The sequence below is a fragment of the Salmo salar genome, chromosome 01, assembly GCF_965601325.2.
Source record: "Salmo salar chromosome 01, fSalSal1, whole genome shotgun sequence".
In the NCBI taxonomy this organism is placed as follows: domain Eukaryota; kingdom Metazoa; phylum Chordata; class Actinopteri; order Salmoniformes; family Salmonidae; genus Salmo; species Salmo salar.
This window is the reverse complement of record NC_138291.1, coordinates 84,508,324-84,522,409: the sequence shown is the minus strand read 5'-3', so window position 1 is coordinate 84,522,409 and position 14,086 is coordinate 84,508,324. Positions and strand designations below refer to the sequence as shown.

At 40.6% G+C, this 14,086-nt stretch overlaps 1 protein-coding gene across 1 annotated transcript; it reads right to left on the bottom strand.

The window, feature by feature from the left end:
- Positions 1-2,575: 2,575 nt before the first annotated feature.
- On the bottom strand, positions 2,576-12,896 carry chmp6b (charged multivesicular body protein 6b). Its single transcript, XM_014212789.3, has 8 exons — positions 12,598-12,896; positions 11,139-11,248; positions 4,597-4,684; positions 4,247-4,333; positions 3,670-3,735; positions 3,491-3,571; positions 3,183-3,261; positions 2,576-3,023 (listed from the first exon to the last, which is right to left on the bottom strand). Exons 1-8 carry the CDS (start codon positions 12,658-12,660, stop codon positions 2,980-2,982), a joined length of 618 nt encoding a protein of 205 aa, XP_014068264.1. The 5' UTR covers positions 12,661-12,896; the 3' UTR covers positions 2,576-2,979.
- Between the last annotated feature and the right edge of the window lie 1,190 nt (positions 12,897-14,086).

Sequence of the window (14,086 nt, the reverse complement as noted above, 5' to 3'; positions counted from 1 at the left end):
GGCCCATCAAGGAGACCTACCACTTACTCGTTGCTTGGAATCTTTACGCATGTAGGTTTCTGTATAACAATACTCTTTGACCCACTATGGAACTTTTTAAAAGGGCCTTAGTATAATCTCTATAGTTACATGTAATTCATCACATGAAGGCGAGTATAATGTATAACCAAAGACTGATCTTATATGATTCCCCCTATAACTTTGCAAACTCAGCAAAAAAAGAAACATCCCTTTTTCAGAACCCTGTCTTTCAAAGATCATTCGTAAAAAATCCAAATAACTTCACAGATCTTCATTGTAAAGGGTTTAAACACTGTTTCCCATGCTTGTTCAATGAACCATAAACTATTAATTAACATGCACCTGTGGAACGGTCGTTAAGACACTAACAGCTTACAGACGGTAGGCAATTAAGGTCAGTTATGAAAATTTAGGACACTAAAGAGGCCTTTCTACTGACTCTGAAAAACACCAAAAGAAAGATGCCCAAGGTCCCTGCTCATCTGCGGGAACGTGCCTTAGGCATGCTGCAAGGAGTAATGAGGACTGCAGATGTGGCCAGGGCAATAAATTGCAATGTCCGTACTGTGAGACGCCCAAGACAGTGCTACAGGGAGACAAGACGGACAGCTGATCGTCCTCGCAGTGGCAGACCACGTGTAACACCTGCACAGGATCAGTACTTCCGAACATCACACCTGCGGGACAGGTACAGGATGGCAACAACAACCGCCCAAGTTACACCAGGAATGCACAATCCCCCCCATCACATCTCAGACTGTCTGCAATAGGCTGGACTGAGGGCTTGTAGGACTGTTGTAAGGCAGGTCCTCTCCAGACAGCACCGGCAACACCGTCGCCCATGGGCACAAACCCACCGTCGCTGGACCAGACAGGACTGGCAAAAAGTGCTCTTCGCTGATGAGTCGCGGTTTTGTCTCACCAGGGGTCAGATTCACATTTATCGTCCAAGGAATGAACGTTACACTGAGGCCTGTACTCTGGAGTGGGATGGATTTGGAGGTGGAGCGTCCATCATGGTCTGGGGTGGTGTGTCACAGCATCATCGGACTGAGCTTGTTGTCATTGCAGGCAATCTCAACGCTGTGTTCTGCCATGGCCAGCGAAGAGCCCGGATCTCAATCCCATTGAGTACGTCTGGGACCTGTTAGATCGGAGGGTGAGGGCCATTGCCCCCAGAAATGTCCGGGAACTTGCAGGTGCCTTGGTGGAAGAGTGGGGCAACATCTCACAGCAAGAACTGGCAAATCTGGTGCATTCCATGAGGAGATGCAGTGCAGTACTTAATGCAGCTGGTGGCCACACCAGATACTGACTGTTACTTTGACCCCCCTTTGTTCAGGGACACATTATTCAATTTCTGTTAGTCACATGTCTGTAACTTGTTCAGTTTGTTTCAGTTGTTGAATCTGATGTTCATATAAATATTTACACATGTTAAGTTTGCTGAAAATAAACCCAGTTGACAGTGAGAGGACATTTCTTTTTTTGCTGAGTTTAGTTACTGTCCCATATACATGCACAGCACACATAAAAACATGACAGCACCCCAATCCACACAATACATTCACTAACCAAGGTACCACTTATGAACAAGAGAAACACTGCTATTTGCTGCCCTCTGGTGGTTGTTTATATAACATACCAAGTAAAACCAGACTGGCCAAACACTACCTTTAAAAACGCTTGTAATGTTACAGAATAAGAGATTTCGTATAGACACGCCACAGGTTTGTCAATATGATGTAACTGTCAAATGGTCTCCACAGTTATTATCAAGAGTGTCTCAGAGAGACACTACAGATTAGAGAACAGTAATATTTTTTATACAATACATATCTGGTCTGATAGTCCATATACATATTACATCAAATATGTTGGTAGTGCTTATCTTTTATATTTAGGCCCTCCATTTCAGATAAAGAATTAATTAGCCAATGCTCTAAGAAAATCATTATATGATATGCCAGTAAAATATTAGACCCAGGCAGCTAGCAACCCAATATTACACTCATTGTAAGACAGGCCTAATATCATAATACTCACTGGATAGAAAGCTAGGACGTCAGGCTCTGAGGTTGTCTTTGACTGAAATCATAGTCAAATCTAGGCATCTGATAACACCAGTGTTGTCTGTGAGGTACAGAGGTAAGTAAGCCCACTGACATACGATTAGCCCTTCCTTTCACCAATGACACTAAACTAATTCCCAAGCCAAAAGGAACTGTAGCTTTAGATTAGTTAACAGGTTGACAGTGAGGAAGAAAGAGAATATACATGAAATGGCTGCTTTAGCAAATAGGTCGGTGCCGTTAAAAGGTTTCTGTCCCCAAATCAACAAGTTGATATCAAAGCAAAATGCATTCCTGACAGTTTGGCAGGAATCAAGGCATTTTTAACTAAGATTTGGCATCTAAATAGGTCAAGTTTCTGAAAATAGTCCCAATAGTAATGACTTTGAAAGATGAATGTAGGCTATTCCTCCCAAAGATATGTTCTGTGGTCAGATAATAAGCCTAAGTCATAAGGTTGAAGGGAAATAAATAAAGTGACATGCATTCATTTGTCCGTTTATCACAATTTGTTCACAGAAGATTAAAAAAAAAAAAAAAAACACACCTGTCAAGGGACTTAAGCAATAGGCACAATCAAAATAGGCCCTAAACATAAAAAGAATAGGAAAGAACCTGCAGGCAATGATCTGAAAAATAAGGTCCATGTCCATGGTGATAGGGTTGTTGAGTCCAGAGGAGCCCTATAGAGCCATAGTGGGGCTCACAATGCCAAGGATTAGCAGGGCACCAGGAGCATCAGTCTTGACGGTGAGGGACTGGAAGAGATGCTTCTGCTTCCAGTGAGCAAGATAATCTTTCTGTGGTTGTGTGTTTGGGGCATGAGACCCCTACGAGGGGGATATAGTGGCCAGAGTACCAAGTCCCCTGGCAAACAAACATGTTTCTAGACAGCCAACATCTCCCGTTCTTGCTTCTTCCTCGGTCTCTCTGAAATAAAAACAACCAGACAGACTCAGAAATCGCGTAGTCTATTACAACTGGTGGAGTATTCAACCTAAATCTGAATCCAAATCTGCTGAACACATTTTCAACATGAAATTAACCCTCATTGTAATTCAGCATGTTGACATATGTGAGGAGTCTAACCTTGACCTGGTTCTTCCTCAGCTGCCTCTGGGACTTCAGGCAGGGACTCATCAGGTACCTCTGGCAGGTCAAGGTCTCCCTACACATACAAAATCAAATCAAGGTTTTAGAGAAAGGAATAATAAGAAAGAGCGAGACTGGGAGAGGGACCTGAGCAGAGAAATGTACGTTCTAGTCTACAAAATAGAACCTTCCATTTGTATGAAATAGAACATTCTATTGATAGAGCGATACTGTCCAGGTTGACATTCTCATGATGAGATGGTTTCTGCCTTGCCAGTCAGTGTTGTTGAGTAATTCAGACTGACCTGAGTGATGGCCTCCAGTTCAGCCAGTATGGCATCTTCATCCTCCTGTGTCAGGGAACCTGCCAGCATCTCATCTATTTCCTGAAGGGAGATAAAAAGGTACAAATAAATATCAACAAAATACAGTATTTTCAATAAGATAGTAACGCCTCTGTAAAAAGAAACAGTGGGGACCTTACCCTCTGGTATTCAACGGCTTCTTGGGTCTCATCCATAATTCTCTCCACATCCTCGATGGACATCGCCTAATACGAAAGAACATGGATTATTCATGTGGAATGCTATTTGGACTACAGATGCAATGAAGGTAACTAAGGGCGCTTTCACATATCCCCTGTATGATGCGGATTCTGGAGCATTTAGTAGCCTGATCCACACTATACTGAAAACAAACCCTGGCTGAAACTAACCCTGCACAAGTAGCAGGTCCAACATCCAGGACAGGAGTACCAGGTATTAAGAGTCAGCAGCGCAATTCAAGTGAAACTTTGTGCCCGTTACCAGCAAGCTAGCGCGCTAACATCATGTAGAAGGTGTCTGACAAGTCACATCCTGAAACGGTTATTTTCAGGTGTTGTGAAAGCTAAACTTATTCTGTAGAATTCGCACAAACGCTCCAAGAAACCAAACTCCATATGTGAAAACGCCCTAAGCAACCCATTTATCTCACGGAAAAACACATACAGTATGCTACCCATCTATGTCATAGGGAAGTTGCATAGAGAACAAACTTATATCTCTGATACCCTCACATACCTCATGCAATGACTTCAGGCAATCGTTTCCAACTTTAAGTCCTTCAATGACTTTCATCTCAATCTGGGCAAACTCAATGTCTTGACACTAAAGAAAACAAGATCAGAAAGCATTAGTTAAGTACAGGTGGGTATTCACTAGGAATCAAATGGAAGCAAACAGAGGGACGTATCTAAAAAAACGATTGTTTTTGTTGCAAAGCGTTTTCTGTTTAGAGTGAACATTTTCTGTTGCAAAACCTTTTTTTCTACGGTGCAATACATCCCATGTTAAAGTAATGAATAAATTACAATGTTATACTATTCCTGGTGGTGTGAGTGAATGTTTGATTTTTTTTTTTAACTATTTACCATGCGCTCCAGGTTGCTAATCTGGTTTTCCGTCTTGTCTAGGAGCTGGTCCTGGTATCTCTTCTTTTTGAGCAAGAGGAGGGCCTTCCTGTTGGAAAACAAAATACAGAAAGGTTAGAAAATGCAATACCCTAAATTGGAAATAACATACATACACAATATACCAGTCAAAAGTTTGGACACCTTCTCATTCAAGGGTTTCTTTATTTTTACAATTTTCTACATTGTAGAATAATAGCAAAGACATCAAAACTATGAAATAACACATATGGAATCATGTAGTAACCAACAACAAAAAAAGTGTTTAATGCAAATAATCTGTAATCTGCATTTTTGGACGCCGATTACATTGCATTCCACGAAGAAACGGCGTGGCATGCTGACCACCTGTTACACTAGTGCAGCCCTGTTACACAAGTGCAGCAAGGAGCCAAGGTAAGTGGCTAGCTAGCATTATGTTGTGCAATGTAACAGCAATATTTAGACTTAGGGTTGCCACCCGTTCGATAAAATATGGAACGGTTCCGGATTTCACTGAAAGAATAAATGTTTTGTTTTCGAAATGATCGTTTCCGGATTTGACCATATTATAATTGTGTTTATTATAATTAAGTCTATGATTTGATAGAGCAGTCTGACTGAGCGGTGGTAGGCGGCAGCAGGTTCATAAGCCTTCGTTCAAACTTTACTGCGTTTGCCAGCAGCTCTAAGCAATGCTTAGCACAGCGCTGTTGATGGCTTCAAGCCCATCAACTCCTGAGATTAGGCTGGCAATACTCAAGTGCCTATTAGAACATCCAATAGTGAAAGGTATATGAAATACAAGTGCTATAGAGAGAAATAGTCGACGCGTCATAATTCCTATAATAACTACAACCTAAAACTTCTAAACTGGGAATATTGAACCACCAACTTTCAAAATGTTCTGAGCAAAGAACTTAAAACGCTAGGTTTTTTTCACATGGCACACATTGCACTTTTACTTTCTTCTCCAACACTGTTTTTGCATTATTTAAGACAAATTGAGCATATTTCAATAGTTATTTGAGACTAAATAGATTTTATGTATTATATTAAAGTGTTCATTGTTCATTCAGTATTGTTGTAATTGTCATTATTACAAATATATATATATATATATATATATATATATATATATATATATATATAAAATAAATTGAATAACAAAAAAATAAATTGTCCGATTAATCGGCATCGGCTTTTTTGGTCCTCCAATAATCGGCATCGGCGCTGAAAATTCATAATCGGTCAACCTCTAGTTGAGACTGGTGTTTTGCGGGTACTATTTAATGAAGCTGCCAGTTGAGGACTTGTGAGGCGTCTGTTTCTCAAACTAGACACTAACGTACTTGTCCTCTTGCACAGTTGTGTAGCCGGGGCCTCCCACTCCTCTTTCTATTCTGGTTAGAGACAGTTTGCTCTGTTCTGTGAAGGGAGTAGTACACAGCGTTGTACATTATCTTCAGTTTTTTGACAATTCCTCACATGGAATAGCCTTCATTTCTCAGAACAATAATAGACTGACGAGTTTCAGAAGAAAGATACTCGTTTCTGGCCATTTTGAGCCTGTAATCGAACCCACAAAATCTGATGCTCCAGATACTCAACTAGTCTAAAGAAGGTATCGGACCACAGGTTTATTGCTTCTTTAATCAGAACAAGTGTTCAGCTGTGCTAACATAATTGCAAAAGAGTTCTAATGATCAATTATCCATTTAAAATTGGAACACAGGAGTGATGGTTGCTGATAATGGGCCTCTGTACGCCTAGATATTCCATTAAATCAGCCGTTTCCAACTACAATAGTAATTTACAACATTACCAATGTCTACACTGTGTTTCTGATTAATTTGATGTTATGTTAATGGCCATTTTTTTTGTTGCTTTTCTTTCAAAAAACAAGGACATTTCCAAGTGACCCAAAACTTTTGAATGGTTATGTACAGTTGAAGTCAGAAGTTTACATACACTTACGTTGGAGTCAAAACTCGTTTTTCAAACACTCCACAAATTTCTTGTAAACAAACTATAGTTTTGGCAAGTCGGTTAAGTAATTTTCCCAACAATTGTTTACAGACAGTGAAATAATCTATCACAATTCCAGTGGGTCAGAAGTTTACATACACTAAACTGACTGTGCCTTTAACCTCTTACATCTAGACGTTCCGCTAGCGGAACACCTGCTCCAACATCCAATGATGGGCGTGGCGCGAAATACAAACTCCTCAAAAATACAAAAACTTCAATTTTTCAAACATATGACTATTTCACAGCATTTTAAAGATAAGACTCTCCTTTATCTAACCACACTGTCCGATTTCAAAAAGGCTTTACAACGAAAGCAAAACATTAGATTATGTCAGCAGAGTACCAAGCCAGAAATAATCAGACACCCATTTTTCAAGCTAGCATATAATGTCACAAAAACCCAGAAGACAGCTAAATGCAGCACAAACCTTTTATGATCTTCATCAGATGACAACCCTAGGACATTATGTTATACAATACATGCATGTTTTGTTCAATCAAGTTCATATTTATATCAAAAACCAGCTTTTTACATTAGCATGTGACGTTCAGAACTAGCATACCCCCCGCAAACTTCCGTCGAATTCACTAAGAATTTACTAAATTACTCACGATAAACGTTCACAAAAAGCATAACAATTATTTAAAGAATTATAGATACAGAACTCCTCTATGCACTCGATATGTCCGATTTTAAAATAGCTTTTTGGTGAAAGCACATTTTGCAATATTCTAAGTACATAGCCCAGGCATCACGGGCTAGCTATTTAGACACCCGGCAAGTTTAGCACTCACCAATATCAGGTTTACTATTATAAAAGTTTGATTACCTTTTGTTGTCTTCGTCAGAATGCACTCCCAGGACTGCTACTTCAATAACAAACGTTGGTTTGGTCCAAAATAATCCATCGTTATATCCGAATAGCGGCGTTTTGTTCGTGCGTCCCAGACACTATCTGAAATGGTAAATCAGGGTCGCGCGCGTGGCGCGATTCATGACAAAAAAAATAATAATAATTATATTCCATTACCGTACTTCGAAGCATGTCAACCGCTGTTTAAAATCCATTTTTATGCCATTTTTCTCGTAAAAAAGCGATAATATTCCGACCGGGAATCTCCTTTTAGCTAAACAGAGGAAAGAAAACAAAGCATTCGGTCGACGCGGGCACGCGCCTGAGTCTCACAGTACTGTAACCAGCCACTACCCAAACACGCTACTTTGTTTCAGCCAGAGCCTGCAAAGCCACGATTCAGCTTTTTACCGCCTTCTGAGACCCTATGGCAGCCGTAGGAAGTGTCACGGGACAGCTAAGATCCTTACTCTTCAATAAACAGAGACAAGAAGAACGACACCTTGTCAGACAGGCCACTTCCTGCCTGAAACCTTGTCAGGTTTTTGCCTGCCAAATGAGTTCTGTTATACTCACAGACACCATTCAAACAGTTTTAGAAACTTTAGGGTGTTTTCTATCCATATGTAATAAGTATATGCATATTCTAGTTACTGGGTAGGAGTGGTAACCAGATTAAATCGGGCACGTTTTTTATCCAGCCGTGAAAATACTGCCCCCTAGCCATAACAGGTTAACCTGTCTGGGCTAGGGGGCAGTATTTTCACTTTTGGATGAAAAGCGTGCCCAGAGTAAACGGCCTAATACTCAGGCCCCAGAGTCAAATATTTGCAAATTATTAGTTTTGGATAGAAAACACTAAAGTTTCCAAAACTGTTTGAAAGATGTCTGTGAGTATAACAGAACTCATATGGCAGGCAAAAACCTGAGAAAAATACAACCAGGAAATGAAAATCTGGTGCCTGTAGTTTTTTTCAAGTCCTTGCCTTTCTGACACACAGTGAGTTAGGGTTCATTTTGCACTTCCTAAGGCTTCCACTAGATGTCAACAGTCTTTAGAAAGTTGTTTGAGGCTTTTGCGGTAAACACAGACCAAACGAGAAGGCTGGGAAGTAGGTGACTCAGAAAATCACATCAGTTCATTGTGCGCGTTCACGTGAGAAGGGACCTGTGTTCCAAACCATTTATCAAGACATAGCAATGGTCCGGTTGGAATATTACTGAAGTTTGGGATCACGTTATAAAGGCCCTATAGATTGATGCTATACAATGTTTGACATGTTTGAATGAACGTAAAGATATTTTTTTTACTTTTCGTCGTGAGATTTTCCTTGCGCGTCCTACATTTTGAGTAGCTTACTGAACGTGCAAACATGGAGTTATTTGGACATAAATTATTAACTTTATCGAACAAAACATTTATTGTGGACCTGGGATTCCTAGAAGTGCCTTCTGATGAAGATTATTAAAGGTAAGTGAATATTTATAATGCTATTTATGCATTTAGATGACTCCAAAATGGCGGGTATCTGTAATTGCCTGATGTTTTTTTCTGAGCGCAGTACTCAGATTATTGCAAAGTGTGCTTTCCCAGTAAAGTTATTTTGAAATCTGTCAATGCGGTTGCATTCAGGAGATGTTAATCTATAATTCTTTGAAAAACGGTTTAATATTTTATCAACGTTTATAATGAGTATTTTTGTAAATTGTTGTGCTGATTCACCGGCAGTTTTGGGGGAAATACATTTTCTGAACGTCACGCGCCGATGTAAAATGGGGTTTTTGGATATAAATATGAACTTGATGGAACAGAAAATGCATGTATTGTCTAACATAATGTCCTAGGAGTGTCATCTGATGAAGATTGTCAAAGGTTAGTGCATAATTTCAGCTGGTTCTGCTTTTGGTGACGCTTGTCCTTGCATTGAAAATGGCTGTGTGTAATTTTTTGTCTATGTACTGTCCTAACATAATCTAACTTTATGCTTTCGCCGTAAAGACTTTTTGAAATCGGACAACGTGGTTGGATTAAGGAGATGTTTATCTATAAAATAGTTGTATGTTTGAGAAATTTGAATTATGACATTTTGTTGTTTTCGAATTTGGCGCTCTGATTTTTCACTGGCTGTTGAATAGTGTGCACGGTGGGAGGGACGCTAGCGTCCCACTAGCCTCAAAAAGTTAAACAGCATGGAAAATTCCAGAAATAATTTAATGGCTTTAAAAGCTTCTGATATGCAAATTGACAATTTGAGTCAATTGGAGGTGTACCTGTGGATGTATTTCAAGGCCTACCTTCAAACTCAGTACCTCTTTGCTTCACATCATGGGGGGGAAAAAAAATCAAAAGAAATCAGCCAGGACATCAGAAGAAAAAAAATGTGTAGACCTCCACAAGTCTGGTTCATCCTTGGGAGCAATTTCCAAATGCCTGAAGGTACCACGTTCATCTGTACAAACAATAGTACGCAAGTATAAACACCATGGGACCACGCAGCCGTCATACCGCTCAGGAAGGAGACGCGTTCTGTCTCCTAGACATGAACATACTTTGATGCAAAAAGTGCAAATGAATCCCAGAACAGCAGCAAAGGACCTTGTGAAGATGCTGGAGGAAACAGGTACAAAAGTATCTATATCCACAGAAAAGTCCTATATCGCCATAACCTGAAAGGCCGCTCAGCAAGGAAGAAGCCACTGCTCCAAAACCACCATAAAAAAGCCAGACTACAGTTTGCAACTGCACATGGGGACAAAGATCGTAATTTTGGGAGAAATGTCCTCTGGTCTGATGAAACTAAAATATAACTGTTTGGTCATAATGACCATCGTTATGTTCAGAGGAAAAAGGGGATGCTTGCAAGCCGAAGAACACCATCCCAACCATGAAGCACGGGGGTGGCAGCATCATGTTGTGTGGGTGCTTTGCTGCAGGAGGGACCGGTGCACTTCACATCATGAGGCAGCAATATCTCAAGACATCAGTCAGGAAGTTAAAGCTTGGTCGCAAATGGGTCTTCCAAATGAACAATGACCCCAAGCATACTTCCAAAGTTGTGGCAAAATGGCTTAAGGACAACAAAGTTAAGGTATTGGAGTGGCCATCACAAAGCCTTGACCTCAATCCTATAGAAAAGGTATGGATGGGCAGAACTGAAAAGGCGTGTGCGAGCAAAGAGGTCTACAAACCTGACTCAGTTACACCAGCTCTGTCAGGAGGTATTGGCCAAAATTCACCCAACTTGTTGTGGGAAGCTTGTGGAAGGCTACCGGAAACATTTGACCCAAGTTAAAGAATTTAAAGGCAATGCTACCAAATACTAATTGAGTGCATGTAAACTTCTGACCCACTGGGAATGTGATGAAAGAAATAAAAGATTCTCTACTATTATTCTGACATTTCACATTCTTAAAATAAAGTGGTGATCCTAACTGACCTAAGACAGGGAATTTTTACTCGGATTATATGTCAGGAATTGTGAAAAACGGAGTTTAAATGTACTTGGCTAAGGTGTATGTAAACTTCCAACTTCAACTGTATGTATCAATGTATGATCATGACAGCTTTCAATCTCAAGCGCTTTAAAGTGACATTTACTTTAGGCATATGTCTTATTTATGGTGAGAGAAGGTCCTTACTCTTTCTTGCCATCTTTCAGCAGCTGTTTGGCCAGATTCCTCTCTTTTTCCAGCTGCAGAGTGATTCTCTTTTGGTACTGCTTCAACTTATCTCTCTGCTGTTTCAGTTGCTGGAATGGAGAAGACAGAAATTTTAATATCACTCATTTCAACGCTAAATCGCTTCAGTTTGCTGTCTAGCTTGCCAGTACAGTTAATTGGGTTTTAGCCCTGGTTTGTATGGGTTGTCAGACTGCCCCTAACCCACCAGTGTGTCTTAAACAACAGTGTGAGTAACAATAGTGGAATCAGTGGTTTGCCTTCAAAATAAAAGTCACATTGAATATGATGCAAACGGATACAATTACTGAAATGCTATATCTGGACTAGATCATGCTAAAGAAGGTTGGAATGTTTTAAAAATTCAACAAAAGACTTAATTTCACAATTTCTTTATATCAGTTGAAATTGCACTGTGGATGTATTAGACTTCATTGCATTGGGGGCATACTTCTATTTCACTGTATTTTCATTGATCCACAATCCATAGGTAACAGTCTACAGTAATGTTCTGTGGATGTCAATGAGTAAAGAGTTTACACAAATATTAGTGTCGTAGCTCTTATTGCAGGACTTTGACTGTGGGAAATGACCACACTATCCATCCTATTGTGCATATTGACATGTGGGTGTCACTTGAGTAGCCTGATACTTAATACTCAATGAAATGGTGTATGCTCAATATGTAATTCTGCAGTCTAATATAGGAGAACGCTACATGCCTGAATGCATAGACCAACTAAAGTTTGGTGGAGGGGCTGTTTTTCATGGTTGTCCTTAGGTCCAGTGAAGGGACTTCTTAACGCTACAGCATACAAATGACATTCTAGATGATTCTGTGTTTCAACTTTGTTGCAACAGTTTGGGGAAGGCCCTTTCCTTTTTCAGCATGATGCCCCCATGCACAAAGCGAGGTCCATACAAAAGTGGTTTGGAAGAACTTGACTGGCCTGCACAGAGCCCTGACCTCAACCCCATCAAACACCTTTGGGATGAATTGACACGCTGACTCCGAGCCAGGCCTAATAGGCCAACATCAGTGACCGACCTCACTAATACTCGTGGCTGAATGGAACCTGGTCCCTGCAGCAATGTTCCAACATCTAATGGAAAGCCTTCCCAGAAGAGTGGAGGCTGTTATAGCAGCAAAGGGAGGGGTACCAACGGAATATTAATGCCCATGACTTTTGAATGAGATGTTCGAGGAGCAGGTGTCCACATACCTTTGGTCAGTAGTGTACTTTGCTGATCTAACATTATAAAATGATTCCCTAGCTAACTGGGTAGTGTGGGGAGAGAGCCAACTGGAACATGTTTGTAGCTAACTATAGTAACTATGTTAACAGGCTGACTTGCTAAACAGTTGGCTAGCTAGTTACAGGCTAAGGCTAGCTAGTTACAGTAACGTTAGGCTACTCACCAAAACGGCTCTGTCCTGCTCTGTGACTCGCGTGCGTCTCTTTCTGCCGAAAATGTTTCCCATTTTGATTCCGCATCCCCGCCACTCTGTGCAACTGAAGAGTCGACTTGTAAACAAGTCTATTTCTCAGAGAACATTGCGTAAGCCTACAATTAGTTTGTAGATCGGCCGACTGGCTAGATATCTTATTACTTTGCTAGTTTATTTCAGCGAAGCTAATTCTAAATACCACACCCCTAAAGTCAGGAAGTACGGCATTCAGGTATGGACAATTGAAATAGTGGGGTTCTCTCGTTTGGGCAAGTCTGTCCTGCGCCTCCTTGTTCTTCTTCTTCTTTTGTGATTGGGTTGGCGGATCGCATCCAACTTTTAAGATGCATACAACGCCACCTACTGTACTGGAGTGTGAGGCCAGTCAGCCTACCTACAGTGGCAAGGAAAAGTATGTGATCCCTTTAGAAATACCTGGATCTCTGCATAAATTGGTCATAAAATTTGATCTGATCTTCATCTAGGTCACAACAATAGACACAGTCTGCTTAAACTAATAACACACAAGTCTACGTGTTCATGTCTTTATTGCACCAATTTGTAAGTCGCTCTGGATAAGAGCGTCTGCTAAATGACGTAAATGTAATTGAACACACCGTGTAAACATTCACAGTGCAGGGTGGAAAAAGTATGTGAACCCTTGGATTTAAGAACTGGTTGACCCTCCTTTGGCAGCAATAACCTCAACCTAACATTTTCTGGTGTTGCGGATCAGACCTGCACAACGATCAGGAGGAATTTTGGGCCATTCCTCTTTACAAATCTGTTTCAGTTCAGCAATATTCTTGTGATGTCTGGTGTGAACTGCTCTCTTGAGGTCATGCCACAGCATCTCAATCGGGTTGAAGTCAGGACTCTGACTGGGCCACTCCAGAAGGTGTATTTTCTTCTGTTGTTGATTTACTTCTGCGTTTTGGGTTGTTGTCCTGTTGCATCACCCAACTTCTGTTGAGCTTCAACTGGTGGACAGAGACTAACGTTCTCCTGCAAAATGTCTTGATAAACTTGGGAATTCATTTTTCCATCGATGATAGCAAGCGGTCCAGGCTCTGAGGCAGCAAAACAGCCCCAAACCATGATGCTTCCTCCACAATAATTTACAGTTGGGATGAGATTTTGATGTTGGTGTGCTGTGCCTTTTTTTTCCTCCACACAGTGTTGTTACTAACAACTCAGCTGTAGTTTCAACTGTCCACAGAATATTTTGCCAGTAGCACTGTGGAACATCAAGGTGCACTTCTGCAAACTTCAGACATGCAGAAATGTTTTTTTTTTGGACAGCAATGGCTTCTTCCATGGTGTCCCCACATGAACAACATTATTGTTTAGTGTTTTACGTATCGTAGACTCGTCAGAGATATTAGCATGTTCCAGAGATTTCTGTATGTCTTTAGCTGACATTCTAGGATTCTTCTGCGCTGTGCTCTTGCAGTCATCT

Excerpts from the sequence above, each read along its gene's own strand:
- chmp6b (XM_014212789.3), bottom strand. The coding sequence starts at position 12,660 with ATGGGAAACATTTTCGGCAGAAAGAGACGCACGCGAGTCACAGAGCAG. Across the intron at positions 11,249-12,597 it reads AGCAGGACAGAGCCGTTTTG|CAACTGAAACAGCAGAGAGA; the intron begins GTGAGTAGCCTA and ends TCTCCATTCCAG. Across the intron at positions 3,736-4,246 it reads GCCTGAAGTCATTGCATGAG|GCGATGTCCATCGAGGATGT; the intron begins GTATGTGAGGGT and ends CTTTCGTATTAG.